This window comes from Strix aluco, chromosome Z, assembly GCF_031877795.1.
Source record: "Strix aluco isolate bStrAlu1 chromosome Z, bStrAlu1.hap1, whole genome shotgun sequence".
In the NCBI taxonomy this organism is placed as follows: domain Eukaryota; kingdom Metazoa; phylum Chordata; class Aves; order Strigiformes; family Strigidae; genus Strix; species Strix aluco.
The window spans coordinates 26,919,403-26,943,053 of NC_133971.1; the positions used below are offsets into that span (position 1 = coordinate 26,919,403).

Below are 23,651 nucleotides of genomic sequence, written 5' to 3' on the forward strand. Positions count from 1 at the left end.
CCATCTGTCAAGCCTGCCTAGGTCCCTCTGGATGGCACATCCCTTCCCTCCAGCGTGTTGACCGTGCCACACAGCTTGGTGTCGTTGGCAAACTTGCTGAGGGTCCACTCAATTTCACTGTCCGTCTTACCAACAAAGATGTTAAACAGTGCTAGTCCCAACACTGACTTCTGAAGAACACCATTCGTCACTGCTGTCCACTTGGACATCAAGCTGTTGGCTGCACCTTTTTGAGTGTGACCATCCAGCCAATTCCTTATCCTCTGAGTGGTCCATCTGCCAACTCAATGTCTCCAATTTAGAGACAAGGATGTTGTGCAGGATAGTGTCAAATGCTTTGGCCAAGTCCAGGTAGATGACATTGGTTGTTCTTCCAATGCTGTAACTACGTTGTAGAAGGCACGATTTGCCCTTAGTGAAGCCATGCTGTCTGTCACCAATTACCTCCTTATTTTCCATGTGCCCTAGCACAGTTTCCAGGAGGATCTGCTCCATGATCTTGACAGGTACAGAGGTGAGACTGACTGACCTGTAGTTCCCCAGGTCTTCCTTTTTTCCTCTTTTTAAAAAGGTGGGTTATGTTTCCCCTTTTCCAGTCCATGCACTCCAGCTGGTCACTGACATAGAGGGTGACATCCCCTCCTCATCTCCCCTGCCTGTCCTTCTTAAGGAGCCTGTATCCTTCCATTCCAACACACTCCAGTCATAGGAGCCATCCCACCATGTCCCCATGATGCCAGTAAGATCATAGCCCCGCAGGCACGACATACATATATTATTAGCATGAAAAAAGGTGCACAAATTATCAAGTATTAATTTTTGTAGACTTGTTTATGTTGCAAGTTTTTGCATACATACATAATTTATGTAGAAGTATTGAAAGGATGAATTACTGTGTTTTCTCAGCTATCATAGGCATTTAACACTTGTTCTGAAAAGAATACATACTGAAGTTTCCCTAGAGCCTCATGAGGTTTTGATATCTTAAATTCTACTTATATATACTTATATACTACTTATATCTACTTATATACTTAGTATAGTATGAAGGTCAAAGTATTCTTTTATATTAACAGAGCAGTTTTGAACTAGGATTTTTATTAATGGAACTTTCTTGACTGACCAGTGTGAATTACTGGAGTATTTAGAAATTGTGACTTAAATTTCTAGCCTTCCTGATGAGCCTAAGAAAGAAAAGGGATTTACAGATGATTTCTGAAGTCAGTGGATGTATTTTAATGGTATAGGTCATTTGGCTCATTTAAATGATTTTAACATTTAAATGATGATATGACATTAGAAGAGGATTACTTGATCACTTTTGGGGCTGTTGGAATCTGTCAGACATAAGCCTTAGTGCTAAGTAAGGCTTTACTTAATTTTTGTTAGTGTAGACTCTTGCTATGTGCTTAATTATGTATAACTGTAGTGTCAAACCATCAAATTTCATTTGGTGGTTCTAGTATTACAGCATGATCTGAAAATGAGTTTTTATCACTTTTTCTTTGCATGACATAGGCTACCTCTATTTTGGGGTTCTATTTACTGTGTCAAACTTCCAAAACTCTTAGTCATGTGAGCCTTCCATAACAGGTAGCCCTGCAATGATTCACACTTTTATTTGTACATTGTTAGAGAACTAGTGTATGGAAGAACATGGCTGTTGTGAGCCAACAGTCCAAACACAATTATAGCAGTGCTGATACTATTATTGTTTAACATTTCCTGTTTCCTGCTAGTGTTGAAACTTTTCATTGCTGTATTTTTGTCTTTGCTTACCTGCAGCTATCAGAACAAGACTGGGTGAGCATTCCACGTTGGAGAAGTGACCATGCATAGAGCACTCCATGCTGGAACGAAGGATCTACAGTCTTTTTATGGCCCAAGTTCTAGGCTTTGTATACTGAAGTGAATATACTGTCTGAGTATCTGAAATTAGCTCTCTCCTGCTAACTTTTCTTGCTGAATCAGTGTGTAATTATAAATACATGTATTGATAACATGTATATGGCTCTTTTTATTTGTTTGCTTAAGGAGAGGAAGAACACATACAACTTTGGATCACGAACATGGGTTACTGCTTTAATTTTAAACAAGTTGCAGAATTTCACTGTCAACCTTACGAAGATACTCATGCAGTTTTTCTGCATGTCTAAAGTACAGAAGACAAATTCACGTATAGCATACTGTATGTGCTTTACATGCACAAAAATCTATGTGGTGTTTGGGGGCGGGGGGCGGGGGGAGGGACTTCAGTAAAGCCTAGGTGACTTATTGGCAGGATTTGTTTTGCTTTGTATAATCATAGATCATTGCTGCTGGTTTCTATAATGAGTCATCTTGTTACATAAAATGTCAGTTAATAACTGAGGGCTGTTGATATCCTTATGACTTTGCCTTTTCTATTGTCTTACTCTTATGACGATATTTGGTTCTGAAGGAGTAAGAGTGTGAAAAGCTTTATTTTTTTCCAGATACCTTTATATTTCTATTGTATTTTTTAGTTATGTAATATGTGCTACAGATTTTTTGGTTTTAAACATGATCCGGAAATATCTAGGAAGATTCTGTATGAGAGGGTAGGAGACTGCCTGAAAGGAAGTCATCTGTCCATGCTATATGTGGACTGCTTTATTGCATGATATCCAGGGCTTTCCCCAAGCTGTGAGAAGGTACACTATAATACTTATTGGGAGTAATTTGGACTACGTAAGACCAACATTCCCAGTCTAGAATAAGGATGAGTACATTATTCTCAGATCCTGCATGTGTGTTCCTCATCTTAATAAAACCATGCTGTGAGGTCCATATAGAAAATGACTTGTCTCTTGATCATAAAACCCATCAGAGCTATAAGGATGCATAGTTCTTATTGGAAAGTTCCCTTTAGTTGCTGTGAGAATTTAAATGTCAGATATTTGTCTGCCTTTGATTCTGGAGATGCTCATTAGGAGAGGAGTGTGGCAGATTGGTACTGACTTTGAGGTCTTTTATCCATGTCCCATAGTCAGAAACTCTTCAGAGATTGTTCAGTGTTTCACTGACCTGTGTATCTCAAGAAAAAAGTTTGATATATTTTTTCAAAAGAAAGCTGAAAGTCTTTATTTGATACTGAATGGTAGGTGCCTGACAATAAATATAATACAGTAACCTAAGGAAGATTTGGTAAATGATTAAATGTGATCTGCACAGTGTTGAAAAACTTTCTGTTCATCTTCTCTGTTGAGATGAAATCATACATAACACAGGATTACACATGCATGCAGATTTCATGCTCCATAACTCTTCCCTTTTTCACATAATCATCACAATCATTCAGGTTGGAAAAGACCCTTGGGATCATCAAGTCCAACCATCAGCCCTTCTCCACAAAGTTCTCCCCTACACCATATCCCCCAACATCTCATCTAAATGACCCTTAAACACATCCAGGAATGGTGACTCCATCTCCCTGGGCAGCCTGTTCCACTGTCTGACCTTTATTTGCCTTTCTTTAATGGTGTGCATGGAATATGCCTTATTACAGAATTATTCTGTTAATTTGAATATGTAGAAAAGTGCCTATATGGTAATGCTAGTAAGGCAAATAAGATGAAAATTTGTACTTGTTTACTGTATCACCAGTGAGCATTTTATATAGCGATGTTAAAAAAATAATCTTATACCTCAAATGTACTTCATCTTTTTACATCAGCCAAGCAGTGGTTCATTCCACCATAGCCACTGATGGGAACGTTTAAAAAAAAATCAAAAATATAAAGAGTTTAACTCCTTATTTGCTGTTTCTGGTAATTGTTGGAACATGGATGAGTAATTTAATTGGATAGCTTTATTTTACAAAGGTATGGAAAGTTTACAAAGCAGTATATGAACTTATATCATTAGTTGCATTTGCACTAAATGTGATGTACTTTTGTGATTTATTCTGTAAATAAAAATACACTACAGATACTATTTGTAAAGAATGTTTTACTTTTAGATAAAGGCACTGGTACTTCACTACAGCTAGCCCTGCCCAATCAGAGTTGTAAGAGGCTTCTTAAAGAATATGGAAGGAGTTGCAAGATTGAGAAATCAGTATTAATTGACCTCTTCATAAACAAATTTTAAAAAGGCAGTTCTCTGTAGGCCTCTCAGATTGTCCATGTGAAAATAGCCATTAGATCCTTTCTTCTGGAAGGGATCTTGTACGGTTTTGTAAAGTTTGCTCTGTCTCTTGAGCCCATCCCTCTTTTCAGTCACTGCCACATATCTGTGTACCCTGCCTTCACTGCTTCCTGTTAATGGATTGTAGTATTTATACACCTGTGATGGTCTTTACAGAAGCAGTTCCTGACTTCAGAATGGATGTTTCTACAAGCTGAACCAACTTGAAGGGCTGAGAATGCAGCAATCTTCTCCATCAGGTATCATTCTCTGACTATCTGTGTCTGTTTGGAGAACTTCAATTCTGAAGGAAATTACTTCATAGAACTTGTATTGTTAATGAGGATGAGAGAGATGGTCATTGTTATCCTGTCTGAGAACCTGAACATCTTATTTTGACAAATTTATCTGTGAAAAATGAAATGCACTTTGAAGAAAAAAAACCCTTTTACTTAATTGGGCTGAGCTGGCTTATCTGAAGTTGTGCAGATTCTCTTTTATCAGATTGTCCACCTGTATTTTTGTCAAGTTGTACAGATAACACTGTATTTGAATTGCCACTGTTCATCTACAGACTTAAAACATGAATCATATTTTTGGGTACCTTGAGTGTGTAGAGTGTAACTGTTCTATAATAGCTTTATGATTCTAATAAGTTTTAAAAATTAGAAGAAGTTGGCTCTTCCATGTTACAATCACAAATTTAAAACCAGTATTTAAAAGTGAAAAGTATTAAAAATTATGAAGAAAAATCCTGGCTTGTAGTTATTTCTAACTTTCAGTGCTTTGGAGAAATTTAGTTAAAACATTTTAACCAACTTTTAGGTCATGGATAAAGTTATATACAACATTATAGTGTAGGGAAAACATTTAACAGGAAAACAGTTAGCTTGTATTACTGAGGTTACTGAGATGAAAACTTGAATGCCATGTTAGGTTATATATTGAAAAGCTCATTTTGTGCTAGTATATCAGAGGCATGTTAAAGATGTTGCTGTACAGTATCGTCTTAATGTAGAGCACTTCCAAACTATTTCAACTCTTGTCTTCATTTGTACAGAATTAATAACATTGTAGAAGTTTCCATGGGAAGAATAAAGATTCAGGACTGAGGAGTGCCAGAGGATAAACTTGTGCCTTTTTCTGAAGTATGAATAATTTTTAAGAACTAAGATGAGCTTCTGTAGAGCAAGCTTTCTTAATAGCAGAAATAGGTGGTGCGTAGTAGATCAGTAACACTCCTGCCTTTATTTATTAAGCAGGGATTTCTACTTTTTATATAGTACCTGATAAAGTTATAGGAACCTTACACGTATGCAAGTCTGGAGGAACAGTTTGAAATAACAAAGTACTAGTTGCACAAAAAGAAAACTTTGCTGCATCGGGGCTTGGGCAGTATATTGCAACACATAGAGTGCTGAGGTAAGCCCTACTGTTGAAGAATGCAGCTGTTTTAGCTGGCAAAAAGAAATCCCCCAAAATAAAATAAAGCATTCTTGCTCCCATAGGTTGTGTGTAACTTAGAAAAACATGTACTTTCCAGTCAGGAGAGGGGTGTTTCTGTAGCTGTCTGTATAACCTCACTATAATTCGACCCTAGATAAAATGAATGATAATTAGGGATATGCCATGCGGTTTACCAATGTGTATTGCTAATAATATTGCTATTATCTTTAGGCTCCAGCTATAAAAGCTAAGTTTCATAGAATATTTCATTAGATAACAGGGATGCACTTTGAGCATTAAGTGCCTGAAAGGTCTGGATTTCTTCAGCTGTCATTGATGCAGTAAGCTTTTTTTTTTCTTTGCACATCTGCCTCTTCTAAGCATAGACTACAACTAAAATAAGAAAAGGTGGTAATGTGGATTGCTGCAATTTTTAAGGTTTTGTTGTTGTTTAAACCTGGCTGGCAGTCAAGCACCACGCAATTGCTCAATCACCCTTGCCTGCCTTGGGGGATGGGGGAGGGAATTGGAGGGGTAAAGGTAAGGCAACTCATAGATTAAGTTAAAAACAGTTTCATAATTGAAATAAAATAGACTAATAATAATAGTAGTAATAGAAAATACAAACAGGTAATGCAAAATGTGCTTGCTTGCCACTTCCCAGCTGGCCATCCTGGAGAAGTGAGAATCCCGAAACCACAGTCCCAGAGGAGAGAGCACTCTCTAGTTGACCCTCATCCATACACTGAACATGACCTGATGTGATATGGAGTATTGCATTCCCAGTTTGGGTCTGCTGCTCGGGCTCTGCTCCCTCCCAGCTTCTTGTGCATGGAGAGTTGAAAGTCCCTGATTTCTTAGCAACAACTAAAAACATCAGTGTGTTACCAGCATTATTCTGATACCAAATCCCATACTGAATCCAAAACACAGAACTATTCTAGAAAATTATCCAAGCTGAAACCAGGACAGTCTCCCCCCTTATTCCATACTATTTACGTTATGCTCAGGTTCCACAGTTCCCAACACATTCTAAGTAATTACCATCCCTTTCCCTGGTCTTAGATGGGTATCATTCCCTTAGTTTATGGCCATCCTTCCAGAATGCACAGGGAGTTCATTTAGTCCATAACTTCAGGTTCCATCTGTCCTGACAGACTTTTAAGGCAGGAGGGGTGATGTGGAGTTGGCTCAGTCGGTGGAGTGGGTGACCTTGGTCACAGCAGGGGAATGGCACGTAGTCTCTGCTACATTTGGAGCTCATAGCTGGTGTATCTGGCACGGTCCACGCTCATGGTCTGCAGGCTGAAGATGTCAGTCTCAAGGAAGTTGCTGAGCACCAGTTCCTGGAATCAGTACTGGCTCTATCAAAGCTCTGTTTTTTTCTTATATTAATGTGATGCCATTAGTATAATATGTATCAACCATAGCGATGACAATATGCAATAACAGGGTTGTTTAGCAATTAATATCATACAGCCCAATTCACCGTCTATTTTCACCTAAAATCAAATCTCCCTGAGGCACACATGGGACTTCCTCGTCTTTCTGCATTACCCACCAAGCGCACCCTGGGCAAAAGTAATCCCACGCATGGGTTTACCTTTACCTGAGTCAGGAATAACCCAGACTGTCTTCCCCAGTATATTTTTAATGTGCACTACAGGGACTTTGTCCCCACCTACAGTAAATAGAAGTATTGACTGAGCAGGGCCGGCCTGGTTGGCAGATCCTCTAGTACTGACTGACCAGGTGACTTTTGCTAAATGCATGTTCCAGTGTTTGAAAGTTCCACCACATCAGTGTAGTTCATGGCAACCCATTGTACTGCCCAATTTTCCCAGAGGCTGGTGCACGATAGGGGATCTGATGTACCCACTCAGTGCCATCTTCTTTGGTCAAGTGTCTATGAGACTATTTTGGAAATGAGTCCTATAATCTGACTCAATTCTTTCTGAGGTACCATGCCGCTACACGACTTGCTTTTCAAGGCCCAGGATAGTGTTCCAGGTGGTGGCATGGGGCACGATATATGTTTCCAACCATCCACTGGCTGCTTCCACCATTGTGAGCAGGTAGAGTTGCCGTGCCGAGTTTGTGGGAGTGTGATAGAATCAATCTGCCAGGCCTCCCTGTATTTATATTTTAACCATTGTTCTGCATACCAAATGGGCTTTAACCATTTGGCTTGCTTGATTGCAGCACATGTCTCACATTCACGGATAGCCTGTGCAATAGCGTCCATGGTTAAGTCCATCCCTTAATCATGAGCCCATCTATATGTTGCATCCCTTCCCTGATGGCCTGAGGAGTCATGGGCCCAGCGAGCAATCAATTTCTCACCTTTATGTTGCCAGTGCAGATCCACTCAAGCCACCTTAATCTTAGCAGCTTGATCCACCTGTTGGTTGTTCTGATGTTCTTCAGTGGCCCAACTCTTGGGTACCTGAGCATCTATGTGACGTACTTTCATAACTACATTCTCTACCCAAGCAGCAATATCTTGCCACCTCTGCGCTGCCAGTTGCTCCGTTTTCACTGCTGTAACCACCCCCACAGGGCATTTGCCGCCATCCGTGAGTCGGTGTAGAGACAGAGCACTGGCCACCTTTCTCGCTCAGCGATGTCCAAGGCCAGCTGGATGGCTTTCACCTCTGCGAACCAACTCGATTCACCTTCTCCTTCAGCAGCTTGTGTGACCTGTCGTGAGGGGCTCCGCACAGCAGCCATCCACCTTTGACGTTTCCCTACAGTGTGACAGGACCCGTCAGTAAACAGGGCACATTGCTTCTCATTATCTGGTAGTTTATTATGTGGTGAGGCCTCTTCAGCACGTGTCAAGTCTTCCTCCGGTGCCATTCCAAAAATCTTTGCCTTCTGGCCAGTTTGTGATTACGTCCAATATTCTTGGGCAACTGGCGTTTCCTATTCAAACCCGCTGTGTGATCAGTGTGACCCTTTTACTCCACGCGGCATCGATTGTGTGGTGTATAGAGGGGACCCTGGCCTTGACCACCCAGCCCTGCACTGGCAGTCAGGGTGCCAGGAGGAGCTGTGCTTCAGTACCAACCATTTCCAAAGCAGCTTGAACCCCTTCATATGCTGCCAGTATCTGCTTTTCCGTTGGAGTGTAGCGGGCCTCAGATCCTCGGTATCTGTGACTCCAAAACCCCAGGGGTTGGCCTCAGGTCTCCCCTGGTGCTCTCTGCCAGAGACTCCAGGTAGGGCCATTCTCCCCGGCTGGGGTGTAGAGCACATTTCTGACATCTTGTCCAGCCTGGACTGACCCCAGGGCTACTGCATGAACTGTTTACTGTTTAATTTGTCCAAAGACTTGCTGTTGCTCAGGGCCTCATGTAAAAGAATGATTTTACTGGGCCACTTGATAGAGAGGGCTTACAATCAGTCTGTAATGTGGGAAATGCGTCTCCAGTAACCCAAAATGCCAAAGAAAGCTTGTGCCATTTTTGCTAGTCAGGGGGGACACAGCTTTTATTTTATTAATCACGTCCATTGGGAGCTGATGATGTCCGTCTTGCCATTTTATTCCTAAAAACTGAATCTCCGGTGCAGGTCTGTTGACCTTAGTCCGCTTTATGGCAAAACCAGCTTTCAGAAGGATTTGGATTATTTTCTTCCATTTCTTAAAAATTTCCAGTGCCGTGTCGCCTCATACAATGACATCATCAATGTATTGCAGGTGTTCTGGAACTTCACTCTCTTCCAGTGCAGTCTGGATCAGTCCATGGCAAACGGTGGGGCTGTGTTTCCAGCCCTGGAGCCGTTGATCTCAGGTGTACTGGGTGCCCCTCCAAGTAAAAAAAGTAAACTGTGGCCTGCACTCTGCCACCAGAGGGATTGAGAAGAACATATTAGCAATATCAGTGGTGGCATACCACTTTGCTGACTTTGACTCCAGTACCTACTGAAGCTTTAGCATGTCCGGCACGGCAGCACTTAGCGGTGCCGTGACTTCGTTCAGGCCCTGATAGTCTACTGTTAGTCTCCACTCTCCATTAGACCTTCCCATTGGCCATATGGGCCTGTTAAAGAGTGAGCGAGTCCTGCAGATCACCCCTTGGCTCTCCAGTCAACAAATCAGCTTATGGATAGGAACCAGGGAGCCTTGTCTGGTGCGATATTGCCACCGGTGCGCTGCTGTAGTAGTGGTTGGCGCTTATTCTTTGACCCTCAACAACCCCACAACCTAAGTGTGCTGGGAGAGACCCGGCAAGGTTGACAGCTGTTTAATTTCCTCCATCTCCAAGGCAGCCATACCGAAAGCCCACATATACCCCTTTGGGTCCTTGAAGTACCCTCTCCTGAGGTAGTCTGTGCCAAGGATGCATGGAGCTTCTGAGCCAGTCACAATGGGGTGGTTTTGCCGCTCAATCCCTGTTAAACTCACTTTGGCTTCTAACATAGTTAGCTGTTGGGATCCCCCAGTCCCTCCAGGAATACAGATGGGTTCTGCCTCTTTATAACTACTTTTATTCTTTATTCTTTCTTTTTATACCTTTATTCTTTCCCCCTAGGTAAGGGGAAAGAATCCCCGTTCGTGATTGTTTTTTCTTGCAACGCATGTACGCGCTCTTCTAAGATCAAGGCAGGTTTTCCCTCCCATTTTCTCAAGTCTTCTCCATAGTCACGCAGGCAAAACCACAGCTTCCCCTGTGGTGCGTACCTTCTGTCTTCTCTGTCTTGAGCAGGGACACGCTTACTTCTCATAGCTGAGATCCTAGTCTGTGCAGGTGGGGAGTAGGACATACCCTCTTTGAATTGTTGTAACTCCTGGGACGGTTTCTCGGCTGGTGTGTCTGGCAGCCTCTCCACAGCCGTGACAAGGGAGGAACAGAGACTTCCTTTGTCTTGCTGGAGCTGGCGAGCCAATTCATCTGCCATTGGTCTCTCGTCGTCTCTCCAGTCCGTTACTGCTAATGTGTTGGCATGCGATGATGGTGCACTCTGTACAAACTTCCGACACATGGGCTGGGTGCGTTGGACTTCATCTGGATCCGCGGGTAACTGCTCGTTATCCGTATCATTGTAGATCACCTCCGGCACGGCTAGTTCCCTCAGGTACTGGATACCTCTCTGCATGGTGGTCCGCTTGCTTGGGTGACATACAACATCTTCTTTGAAGGGATACCTTTCCCTCATGCCTCGCAGAAGTCACCTCCAGAGGCTGAGGGTTTGTGTCTTTTTTCCAGTTGCTTTGTTGATGCCCCCCCCTTCCCTAGAAAAGGATCCCAGCTGCCTGGCCTCCCTACCCTCTTAATTCCAAGCTACTGCCTCCGTGATCCCAGCATAGGAGCAGCCAGGTGTTACATGTGCTCGCCTGGACAATGGCTGAAATGCTTTTGCAGGTCTTGCAGCTCAGTCAAGGGTAGGGACTGGGTGATGTACTGGGTTTGTGTGGTGGGGTTTTTGGTAGTGGGGGAGGGGGCTGCAGTGGTGGCTCCCTGTGGGAAGCTTCTCAATGCTCCCCCACCAGCCCCGGCTCCAAGTCAGACCCGCCTCTGGCCAAAGTCGAGCCTATTACTGGTGGTGGCTGCACCTCTGTGATAACCTATGTAAGAAGGGGAACCTGGGAGGTGTTTTTAAGATGTGGTAACGCATCTCACAGTCCCACTCTGTCTGTTAAGTGGTGGTGGTGTTAGCGTTTGAGTTAAAGTGATGTTCTTTTTCTTCCCTGAGTCTGTCTTTTGCCCATGGCCATAATGGGTGAGCCACCCCTCCCTGTCCTTAGCTCGATTCCCAAGCCTCTTGCTTTATTTTCTCCTTCCCGTTCCTGAGGGGAAAGGGGTGACTGAGCAGCTGCATGGTGCTCAGTTCCCTCTGGGCTCAAACCACGACAGGTGATTACCTCTGGTTCTGCCTCTTCCTCCTGTTCTTGTGATGGCCCTGGTTCATAGTCATCTCTTACAAAGCACAATGGTCGTCTTTTTTCTATTTGTTCTGAATAGGAGCAACTGATACCGTCAGGGGTTGGTTCTCTGATTCAGCTGCAGCGTCTGTTGCAGTTGTTGTTGGAGTAGCTGCAGTGCTTGTTGCTGGGGCTGGAGGGGCTGCAGTGCCCGTCACTTTATTGTCAGATCCAGAGGCCTTCTCTTCCCCTGGAGGGTACTGAAGAGTGTTGAACAGGGCTCAGCAGGCATGGGCCAGGCCCCAGCACACGCTGCAGTGGTTTGTGTCTCTCTGGAATTGCCAGCGTGACGGCGTACTTCTTCCAAATGTTCTACTAGTTGTCCGGGATTCTGCACTTGTTCAAGGGTAAAATTCCAAACCATCGTAGGTGCCCACTGACCTAGGCACTTGCCCATGCTGTCCCATACAACCTGCCGCTCATAGCTCTCCCGCCTGGGGTAGGTCTCTGGCTGATACTCTTATATAGTTACTTAACCCTGAACAAAACCTGAACCACGTTCAGGGACATCTGGCTCCTAGCAATAAGACCATGTTAGTTTCAGCAGTCCAAGGATATTGAAAATGTTTGAAATTCTCAAACGCTATTGTAATTAGCCTGGAGGAAAAGGGGAGGGTGAAGGAAGGTGTCTCCCCCATGGACTGGCTCTGGAGGAGAAGAGCAAAGGATGTAACTGTTAACCCTTTCCGCTAGATGGTCCCCGAAGCACAGAGGTGACGACAGTGCTGAGTACCAATACCGGACTAGTCCCATGACTGATAACCTTATTGTGCCATAAATCAGAGTTACATAGTACAGCAAAGCAAAAATCTTAATCCACCTCCCACGGGTGATAAGCAGCAGCATGGGGACTCTCTTGCAGAGAGCTGGGGATGAGCCTCTTTAACCAAGTAACAAGCAACAGGACAAGAGGGAATGGCCTCAAGTTGCACCAGGGAAGGTTTAGACTGGATATTAGGAAGCATTTCTTTCCAGAAGGGGTTGTTAGGCGTTGGAATGGGCTGCCCAGGGCGGTGGTGGAGTCCCCATCCCTGGAGGTGTTCAAGAGTTGCGTTGACATAGCGCTGAGGGATATGGTGGAGTTGGGATCTGTCAGTGCTAGGTCAGTGATTGGACTAGATGATCTTCAAGCAACTGTTAAGCCAATATAATGAATGCTTATAACAAATTTGTTGTAACATGGTCTGGTCAGATCTGTCATTATCTCAACCCTTCGTGCCCCATGTTGGGTGCCAGAAAGGACTGTCATGGTTTAAACCTGGCCGGCAGCCAAGCACCACACAGCGGTCGCTCACCCTCCCCTGCCCGGGGGCTGGGGGAGAGAATTGGAGGGGTAAGGAGACTCATAGCTTGAGATAAAACCAGTTTAATAATTGAAATAAAATTATAATAATATTGACAATAATAATAGTAATAATAGAAAATACAAATGATTAATGCACAATACGATTGCTCACCACCCACTCACCGATGCCCAGCCCCTTCCTGGCCAGTGACCCCCAGAGAATAGAAGAACCTGAAACTGCCGTCCTAGAAGCGAGAGAGCAAGCTTCCCAGTCAACTCTTACCTGTATACTGAGCATGACGTTCTAGGATACAGAATATTCTACTGGCCAGTTTGGGTCCAGTGCTCTGACTCTGCTCCCTTCCATCTTCTTGTGTACCTGCACACTAGCAGGACATGGGAAATTGAAAAATCCGTGATTTCTTAGCAACAACTGAAAGCATCAGTGTATTATCAACATGCTTCTCATACCAAATCCTGTAGTAGTCCAAAACGCAGCACTATTCTAGCTACTAAGAAAATTTATCTCCATACTAGCCAAAACCAGGACAGGTTTAAACTAATTCTCATTAAAAAGTACTATTTTATTCTACTTAATTCTACTTAAAAAGTACTAAATTATCATTTTTATTTTCGAGAACTTAGACCAAGGAATAGTCAGACCTCTTGTCACGTCAGTTAGGAACTTTCCATTCAGTCTCCTTTTGCTTTAGCTGATCTGCCTGAAACTCCATGTGGGATTTTCGTCTCTCTCACCATTACAGTAACGTTAGGACTCTGCGATTTGTTTGCCCCTCCACTTAGAAAGAAACTCAGAAGGTAAATTACCAAGTAAGTTCCTTTCAGATGCAACAGGAAGGACTTGCATACTTACTGTTTTCTGTGTATGTGTCTTTGTATTTGTGAGCACCTACCCTTTGAAATGCTGGCATACAATGTTCATTTTTGGATCCACTGGACTTCTTTCTAAAATTTCGTGTCACGAGAGAGAAGCCATGGATTGTGGAAGTCTGTGGCAAGCAACTCCTAACCAGTGTTATAGTGACAGGGTATGACAACAGCCCTGGGGATTCCGACCCACGGGGGTGGGACTGCAACTGAATCGAGGTGCAACCCAGCAAGTTGAGCTCCCCAGTACAGGCAGAGCTCTAGGACTTACCCCTCGCCCCCCAGGAAGTGTTGCCCTGTAACAGTATCCTAAAGAATTCCAGAGTCGAGGGCTGGGATAGTGAGGATAGTGTGTTGTCTGATGAGGACAAGTACTAACAGAGGAATTGTAGGTATGTCCATACCCTCCAGAAAATATTTCCAGTCTAGGTAACTAAGCAGTCACATGTGTGATGTATTCAACATAATGGCGTTCTCCAGACAGTGCTCATTTTCTTGTCCCCATGCCCTGTATCTAGACCCTGCATCAGTGGAACACTTGAGACACTGCACTCGGTGAGCACTGATCCAGTTGTCATGGTTTATCTTGGCACTAATCCAGTTGTCATGGTGACTTGTGGAAACACAACTCCACAACCTATAAGGTTATAAAGTAGGTATGTTTATTCAGCGCTGAGACGCACGGGGGATCACTCCACCACAAACGTGCGTACCTCTCATGGCACCTTGTCTTGGCTTTATGCTACAAAGCATCACATATTCATAATATGCCTATACATACGCATGACCTATCCCCGCTTTGTATTATAATGAGCCTGAAAGTCATTTTCCTATGTTCCACCCCGGTCTCCTCCTAGTCGCCTCTGCGCAGTGTGTCCCAGTGGTCATGGGCTGGGGTCACAGAGGTGAAGTAGCTCCTCTTCCTCACTGTTGAACTTTTTACCTCCGTTCCTTGCGCAGTCTCTATAGCCTCCTGGACTCAGGCCGGACCATAGGGTTGGTTTTGACCAGTTTTTAGGGCTGTCTTCCTATTCCACCAGGAAGCGTTCCCTCACAGCTTCTATTAATCAAGGTTTTTTTATTGTTCTGCTCTCTGGCCCATCGACTATGATCTATTACCCTATTTAAATTTAGTTATCTTTTAACTAATGGGCCTCTAGCCCCTAACCTAACCTCTAAGCCTTCCATCTTTATCTCTAAACTAAGTTATATCTTCATTTCTTAAGTGCCTATTCTCTATATCCTATTTTAATTTCCTAGTTCCCCATCTCAATGGCTTATCTTGTCCAAACTCTGGTGTTGAAAATGCAGCTGTTAATTTAAAAGGCTTTTTTTGAAGCTTTTTGTGGGAGCAGTCTTTGCCTTTAGCTGTTTACATAGAGCTGTGTGCTGCTAAAGGGTGGCAACATCTCTGACAGGGGTTGGTACAGTTTAGTAATGGGTAAAATGGTTGCCTTCTGTAAAGAACTCAAGAAATTTACATAAGTTTCTTTATCTTTGTTGTTTTTCCCAACCTTTTTTTGTTTGAACTGTATTTGAAAACTCTCAAACCTAATTCGAACATCACTGAAATATAGGGAGGGTAACTAACCATCCTACTATCAAGAGAGGTGCTAAACAAAATCATCACTAGTTCAATTAGCAGCTATATGATGATCTTAACTGTTTCATGTGTCAATTTTCCATACTGCTGTCAGATGTGAGGTCTAATAATAAAAAAACCCCATGTAATTTACTGCTTTCTCGTTAACTAAGACTGCCATACCCCACTTCAGTGAAAAATATAGAAGATGATTAAAAGATTCGAAAACCTCTTGCAATTGTTAATATTGCTAAATTGTTTTCCAGTTCTAACTGGTTATAAACAGAAACAGTTGCACTATAAAGTATCTTGTGGCCTAGCTGTTCCTGTTACATACGCTACTACTTTACTTTTCTATTGTAAATAGTGTACACTTGCTCTTTTATACGCAATTCCTGGGTTTATGCTTGTGTTAAATTCCTCCTGCATTAAAGAATATTAACTTCATGTATTACTGGAAAGAAAAATTTTGCATGACTAGGTAGGATACAGAAATGGTGCTTTAAATAAGCAAGCAGCACCAGGATGTGGGTACACAGAAGGATGAATTCCATTAAGTCTGACATTTTTGGACTGTTAGGCAATATGCTTTCTAATAGGTATCTCCCCAACAGGAGAAGTAAAACTATCAATATTAGCATTTACTGATGTTTTGAATGGCATTAAAGTGTCCACTTTTGTTCACATCCACAGCTGAAGGAAAAAACACTCAGTAACTGCAACTGGGAAAAACACTGACATGTAGTCCTTTATTCCCCCCTCCCTGTTTTGACTTGCCCTCAAAAGGAATTTTAGAGAAACACCCTCTTCAGCAATACTAACAGAAACCAATGCCTTAACTGCCCAGTTTTTCAATCACATTAGCCTTTTGGGGTCAATTTTTTCCAGGTGCACTAGAGGCTTCAGTTGCTCAGCAAAGTTTCTCATGTCATCAGAAACAACATCCTGTCCTGCTGGTGCTACCACGTTGAGCTCCACCAGGTAGGAGAGGGAGAGTGGCTCAATGCTCTCTGTGTTTCCCGGCATTAGGATGCGGAAGATCTTGTACACCACGATCTTCATGATGCCCTTGCGGAACACGTGCCCTTTGGCCACAAACTCGTGGTCCATGCGGAAGCCCATCTCCACCAGAAAGTCCGTCAGGTTGTCTGAAGTAGCGATGTCTACGCAGTTGCGCACCAGCGCGTGGCGGTTCTTGTCGCCTATTTCTGGCTGGCCCAGGTAGCGCAAATGCCAGGGCATCCCGCTTTTGTCCATGGACCGCCGTGCCCGTAGCACGAAGGGGCTGGCCTGCTGCCCCTTCAGCAGGAACACCATCTCGTGGTCCAGAAAGGTCTCCGGCTCCATGTTGTCGCACAGGCCGCGCAGGCGGTGCAGCAGGCTCTCCAGGCTCTGGTCCAGAACGCTTCCTGCGGCGGGCGGAGACAGCGACTCGGTTACCCCCTCCCCTCCCGGGTGAGCAGGGCTTTCGCCACAGCGTGGGCCATCGCAGGCCCCCGCAGCCCGCCTGCCTCGGGCTCCCTCCCCTCGCCCCGAGGCCCCTCAGACCTGCAGCTCCCCGCGGGCGGCTCCTCGGCCGAGGCGGCAGGCCGGCCCGCGGCCCGCCGGGCGCTCTCCTCGGCGGCGGGAGGGAGCTGCCCGCCGGCCCGCCCGCCGCTTACCTTGGAGCAGGTACTCCATCATGTTGATGGTGCCGCCCGTGACGGGCATCATGGTAACGGGGGGCGCCTCCATGGTGCGGGCCGCGGCGCTCGGGGCCGGCCGCGGGCGGAGGGCAGACGGCGGCGGGAGCGGCGCGAACGCGGCGGGGGCGGCAGCGCCACCTCGCGGCCTGGCGGTGCCGCACGGGGCCTGCCCGTCCCGTGGGGCCGGTGGCGTCACCTCCCCTGAGGGCGGGCGGGAGCGGGAGGCCGGCGGGCGGGCCCGGCGGTGTGGGGTCGCCGCTGCTTCAGCCGAGCGGTGGGCGGGGTCGGCCTGTCGGGGCGGCGGGAGCGGCCCGCCCGTTAGCTGCATCCACAGCGCTGGGCCTCCCCTCCGGTCTCCTGCGCAGCGGAAGGGGTAGGCATAAAATTCTGTGGAAATGTCCCGGTTCGTCCCTTGCTGCCTGTCAGCCGGCAGGTGTCGGTCCGCTGGGCTACGAGAAGGTACAGCAGCAAAGGGGTCAGGGCACCACGACACGGCGGGCTGGCTTTCAGGCACCTGCGGCGTTATCGGGGGTGAAATAGGAACCATACATTGGTTTTGAAAGGCGGAAATCCAGCCTGTCGCGTTTCTCATCCGGACATAGCAGGTTTTGCACTGTTTCTAGACGGAAACCCCTCCACTTTCAAAAAGTAGCAGGAAAGCCCAGTAATTATCAGTTAAATTTGGTCCTGCACATCCCAAAACTAGAGTTACAAATTTTTCCTTAGCTGTTTTTATAACAAGCCTTCATGCTGCACAGAAAGTAGTATGTCTGTCTTTCCTTTATCAGTATAATGATATCAGCAGTGGTGGTGTACCCTGCCTCTAAATAAATTATATAAATAATAGCACAAGCCAAACACCTGCAAATGAGAAATGGCATAAGTGTACTCTCCCAGGGCGGTAATAATTTGTTTCAGCCCTCATATACTGGAGCTAGTTTGGTGTACAGCCATGCGGTTGAACTGGGGCGACTTCAGGGACACAGTGCAATCCAGGAGGGACCTGACTGTTGCTGAAGCTGCAACTACACCCCAGGTAGCTGCCACAGTGCTTACACACTGTACATCCTTCCCTGATTGCAGATGTTGAAATTGCCTGTGTTGAAATTCCCTGATTGCCTGTGTTGAAATAAAGGAAGAAAATGGTCAACATAAGGTTTGGGTGATGGTTTAAAAGCTTCCTTACACTGCTAAGAGCAAAAAGTAGGTTTTCTCTTATGTACAGATCAGCTTGAGTTAATGTGGGTCATAATACAGTTAGAATGAAAGAATATGTATTGAGAAAGATAGAGGTAAAAATGAGTAAAAAATGGATGTTAGTTTTTCACAAGGGATAGTTTCTGAGGTTCACTTCTTTCTGTGGTGATACAGATTACCTCTTCTGCCTAGCTGAGGTGCATGGCAGCATTAGTACAAATGCCTGAAGAAAACTTAAGAGGATGTCTACTTTTCTGTTTTGAAATGCAAATTCTTTTAAATTCCCCAGTTGCAGCTACATCAAGTAGTTCTGCCCCATAGTCCGAGGAGCTATGCAATAGTGCAATGCAGAAACACGTTACCCCAACCTGGGCAAACCCCCTGTAGGACTGGACAAAATAGGTGAGCAAAAGTGGTTCCCCTCCCGCCCTTGCCAACATCTCCAAATCCCCTCACCAGTCGTTTAAAAGACAGCAATGACACAGTCCTGCAGCTGCTGAGCTGCTTGTCACTGTGAGCTTGGAGGCTCTATAGTGCACTGCCATACCTTAAAGGTATCTTAAATTCTGCAGTTGTTGAAGATGAGATGCAGCACACACAAAGAACAGTTGGTCAGACAGATGGAGGAGGTGGAAAGAAACAGAAATGGAGGGTAAACATCTTATTCCCAGCCACCTACCTAAATTCTGTTCAACTCCCTTTAAAATCCTTCTGTGATGGTTTAGTCCCTGCCAGGGTCTGAGACCACGCGGCCGCTGCGCCTCCCCCACAAAGGGAGTGAAATACAAAGCCCCAGGGCTGAGATAAGAAGAGGTTTAATACAACAGTGCGACAGCAACACAACAAACAATAACAGTGATAACAATGAACAGAGTAAAGTATATACCAATACAGCAAAGAGAGAACCGGCTGCGCCAGCCCACGCAATCACCGATTCTTCCCGCGCTCGAGCCAGGATGTGACATCAGCATGGCATATGAATAACCCGGCTAGAGCTTCCCCCCCACTGCTGGGGAAACTTAACCCTATCCTAGCTGAACCAGGACACCTTCTTATACACCTGGCTGCGTCAGGGAAATGGGGTGCCTGTGCAGGGTATCACAACATCTCAAGTGCACAGAGCAGAGCCCCCCTGCAGAGCTCCTGCAGGGAAACGTGAAATGTGCAATCCAGCCATGTTCACACATTGAGATAACACAAACAGTAGGGACGGTCAGTTGGATATAAACTAGATATAAAGTTTTTTTCTTCCTTGTTACTAAAACTTGGATTGTTTTTCTCACTCATCTCACAGGCTTTGGGTCGAAATCCCTGGTTTTGTCACCTTTATCGATCACAATTGCTTTCAGACTAAGTGTACAGCACTCTCCATTTGTTGGTGGTGAATTAATAGCAAAAAGCCTTCCACCCCACAAATCTGTGTGCAACCTTGTTGAAATTAATTACTCCAGTTATGTGACAGGCAATTTATATAATGAGTTCATTGCATAATTTATGTTTTTAAAAGTTCTTGTCAAAATTTCAAGGCTAGGATTAGTCATTAAGTGATTTTCTGTCTTAACAGGTAACTCAAGGACATTGGGTTGTTCTTAGCCATTTCACTACAAGCAATGATGTGTCAGTAGCTGAGGGACTATCTTAATAAAGGGACTACATTACGGCACAAAGACAATAAGAGAAGACAACAAACATCAGGTAATTGATGACTTATTACCAGCCCCAGTATGATACACATTATGATTCATCCCTCTCTACCTTGCAAAGCAGGAAGATCTTTCAAGTGAGAGAGTTCAATGAGCTGGCCAGCCTGGTGGCTTCCAGACTTGGCCCTGTTCCTAAACTAGTATTACCAAAGCAAAAACTAAAGTTGCATCTAGTTTTCTATGCTATATGACTGTGTCTTCTGGATTTTAAATGACCAGTTTAGGGTGCTTTGTTAAATGATAAAAGAAGCTGATGTGAGAACATTTCTTTAGTGAGTGTCCAACTCTTTAGACTTACTTACCCAGAAATAATTTTTACATGGGAAAACCAAGATTAACCCTGAAAAAGTGTAATTCTGTTTAGCCAGAAACTCTGCCAGCAGTGGTGTCTCTCCATGTGCCTGACAGACCTGTCCAATTTTTTCACTAATGAAGCATTCTTTTAGAGCCATTACTCTCAAAAGTTGAACTAATTTTAACTGTTTTACAGAATCACAGAATCACCTAGGTTGGAAAGGACCTTGAAGATCATCTAGTCCAACCATTAACCTAACACTGACAGACCCCAACTACACCGTATCTCTAAGGGCTATGTCGACCCTACTCTTAAACACCTCCAGGGATGGGGACTCCACCACCTCCCTGGGCAGCCCATTCCAACGCCTAACAACCCCTTCTGGAAAGAAATGATTCCTAATATCTAGTCTAAACCTTCCCTGGTGCAACTTGAGGCCATTCCCTCTTGTCCTATCGCTTGTTACTTGGTTAAAGAGACTCATCCCCAGCTCTCTGCAACCTCCTTTCAGGTAGTTGTAGAGGGCGATGAGGTGTCCCCTCAGCTTCCTCTTCTCCAGACTAAACAACCCCAGTTCCCTCAGCCGCTCCTCGTACGACCTGTGCTCCAGACCCTGCACCAGCTTCGTTGCCCTTCTCTGGACACGCTCGAGTCATTCAATGTCCTTTTTGTAGTGAGGGGCCCCAAACTGAACACAGTGGTCAAGGTGCGGCCTCACCAGTGCTGAGTACAGGGGTAAGATCACTTCCCTGTCCCTGCTGGCCACGCTAGTTCTGATACAAGCCAGGATGCCATTGGCCTTCTTGGCCACCTGGGCACACTGCTGGCTCATGTTCAGCCGGCTTGGCTCATTTTTAGAGTTAAACTGGGCCAGCTCACACATATAAAAGAAGGGGAAGGAGCTGGACTGTATGCACTGCTACACTAGTACTTGGCTTGTTTCAAGTACATTTTCTAAAGAAGTTTTATCCTTGGCAGCATGGTTATGCCCATGCACAGTGTATAAAGCAGTTTGATTGGGTGTGGGCTGTGGGCAAAACACTGATTGAACAATCAGTGCTGGGCAAAAGAAGGTAGCAACATTGCCTACTTGTTTTGAGGGCGAAGTAAGGTTTTTAGGGCAACTTTACATGGTGACTGCTTGTCTGAGGTTGTGGATTGATGATGACGCGGCCTATGGCATACATGTACTCTAGGATTGCCTTCCATTTGCTCTTAGAGACCAGCATTTCATTACAAGGGAAGTGGGAAGCAATTTGGCAAATGGTGGTGTGGTACCAGGAGGAGAGCTAGAAGCTACAGACCTACGTGACTGGTCTTGCTTTGAGCTTGATAGACTTGCCTAAGTCTGGTCTTTCACCCAGTGGTCCTAGAAGACTGGTCATTGGCATAATTTTTATGGCATGGTTATTTCATCCTGGTGTTCTAGCTTATGAAAATGGACTGACCTTGTACGGTTCTTGCCCAGAAGAATAAAGTAGGTAAGGCAGAAGTTCTTTCCTGTGAGGGTGGTGAGACACTGGCACAGGTTGCGCAGAGAAGCTGTGGCTGCCCCCTCCCTGGAAGGGTTCAAGGCCAGGTTGGACGGGCCTTTGGGCAACCTGGGCTACTGGAAGGTGTCCCTGCCCATGGCAGGGGGATTGGAACTAGATGATCTTTAAGGTCCCTTCCAACCCAAATCATTCTGTGATGCTAAGAGGTGGTCTTTATTTGGCTGTTGTGGATCTCACCAGATACAGACACCACCTGAAGCCCAAGCTGTCATCTCATTTCAGCTAGTGTCATCATGCGGCATAAACCTTCCCTGACCAAAGCCAAAGGGAGACACAACCTCAAAACTGGTAAGCTATGCCCCAAAAGAGATGGAGGTGAAAATCTATCTTAAAATCACTGTGAGTAGTAAAAGCATTCACTCCATCCCAAAAGGCATCTGAAAGGAGTCGGAGGACGGACCATCTACCACAGCTTTTCTCAGAGCTGTGTTAACTTTATGAGCAGGGTTCATGCCAAGGATGACAACTGTCCAAACAGTGCTGTGCATAGACACACCCAGAGCCCAGATATACCTGAACGCTCCTCTGAGAAAGCAAGTGTCTTGGTTTCAGCTGGGATAGAGTTAATTTTCTTCCTAGTAGCTGATACAGTGGTGTGTTTTGGATTTAGTATGAAAATAACATTAACAACACAGTGATGTTTTTAGTTGTTGGTAGGTAGTATTTCCACTAAGTCAAGGACTTTTCAGCTTCTCACACCCTGCCAGTGGGAAGGCTGGAGGGGCACAAGAAGCTGTGAGGGGACACAGGCAGGAGAGCTGACCCAAACTGGCCAAAGGGATATTCCATACCATACAGCATCATGCTGAACAATAAAACTGGGAGGAAAGCTGGCTGGGGAGCTGCTGCTCAGAAAGTCAGCCATTGCATTGTGCATCACTTGTTTTGTGTATTCTAATTCTTTTATTATTATCATTTTTATTATTATTACAATTATTTTCTTCCTTTTTTGTTCTATTAAACTGCCTTTATCTCAACCCATGAGTTTGACTTTTTTTTTCCCCCCCAATTCTCTCCCCACTCCCACTGGGAGGAGGGAGGGGGCAGCTATGTGGTGTATTTGGTGGCTGAGGTTAAACCACAGCAAGCAGGCTCTCAGCCACACTCTTCTCTGGAACTAGCGCGTGGGCTCAGCAGTGTGTGTGCGGAGGTGCTTGCTGGCACACCCCTGTCCTACCACCAAGGCAGCATCCGCTACAGACTGACTTCTGGTATCACAGCTACGTTGAGGATGGACATGGTGTGCATCCCTGTGCTGCATGAGCAGAAGCCACTCCTCCTGTCAGGAAGAGTAGGGAAGGCACACTTCACCGGTAAGGTCCTATGCTGGCTGAGAGAAATCAAAGTGGACGAGAGTTCTGTAATTAGACAGCTGGAGCTGCAGAGCTTCCAACAGCTCTGAAACTTTCATGTCAGCTGGAAGGAGACTGGTATGTAGCAGGGGTAAAGTAGATGCAGGACATAGAGAAGAAAGAAAGTCATCTAGGTAAAGAAAGAAGCAAATTAGTAACCAGAGTGAAATACATTTTTGCTATTTTTTCTAGGGTTTTAAATTGTATCAATTGTAATACTATAGCATTTAAGTTACAGCAGCTCTAGAAACTTCATTCCAGACAGCTGGTTTGGTTTTGCCAAGGATGCAAAACACTGCTTCGTACAAGAAACAGTCTTGCTACACAAACTCTGCAGTCATGCTGAAATGCTCTACCGTGGTGTATGTAGAGAAACAAAGAGTGCTTCAGTTCCCTAAATGTTCTAACACATTCAAACGGTAACCTCTGCTTCTGGTGTAAAACCTGTAGTGCTGAAGAGACTGAAAAAGAATACAGACCGCATTGTATGTCTGATTATAGACTGATGGACATTACCAAGATCAAGCATGGAAGCTGGGATTACAAGTGAGGAAAAGAGGGGAAAAATAGGCCCTGGCAGAAGGTATTGCAAA

General features: G+C 44.9%; 2 protein-coding genes and 1 long non-coding RNA gene across 4 annotated transcripts in view; 2 read left to right on the plus strand and 1 right to left on the minus strand.

Annotated features, from left to right (window-relative positions):
- CERT1 (ceramide transporter 1) overlaps positions 1 to 3,951 on the plus strand; it is a 75,430-nt gene extending 71,479 nt beyond the window's left edge. For both annotated transcript variants that reach the window (XM_074811663.1, XM_074811664.1), the window contains one exon: positions 1,786 to 3,951. The gene's annotated coding sequence lies outside the window, so the exon portion shown is untranslated. The remainder of the gene's footprint in view (positions 1 to 1,785) is intronic.
- Positions 3,952 to 15,996: 12,045 nt separating this feature from the next.
- On the minus strand, positions 15,997 to 17,074 carry MED18 (mediator complex subunit 18). Its single transcript, XM_074813749.1, has 2 exons — positions 16,935 to 17,074; positions 15,997 to 16,682 (listed from the first exon to the last, which is right to left on the minus strand). Exons 1-2 carry the CDS (start codon positions 17,005 to 17,007, stop codon positions 16,129 to 16,131), a joined length of 627 nt encoding a protein of 208 aa, XP_074669850.1. The 5' UTR covers positions 17,008 to 17,074; the 3' UTR covers positions 15,997 to 16,128.
- On the plus strand, positions 16,641 to 20,571 carry LOC141918867 (uncharacterized). The gene is made up of 3 exons (XR_012621808.1): positions 16,641 to 16,728; positions 19,720 to 19,850; positions 20,349 to 20,571. It is a non-coding gene; the product is annotated as an uncharacterized LOC141918867 (long non-coding RNA).
- The last annotated feature ends 3,080 nt before the right edge of the window (positions 20,572 to 23,651 follow it).

Bases quoted from the DNA above. Each gene is read 5' to 3' on its own strand.
- MED18 (XM_074813749.1), bottom strand. From the start codon at position 17,007: ATGGAGGCGCCCCCCGTTACCATGATGCCCGTCACGGGCGGCACCATC. The intron at 16,683-16,934 runs GTAAGCGGCGGG...CGCCCGCCGCAG, and splicing joins GATGGAGTACCTGCTCCAAG to GAAGCGTTCTGGACCAGAGC.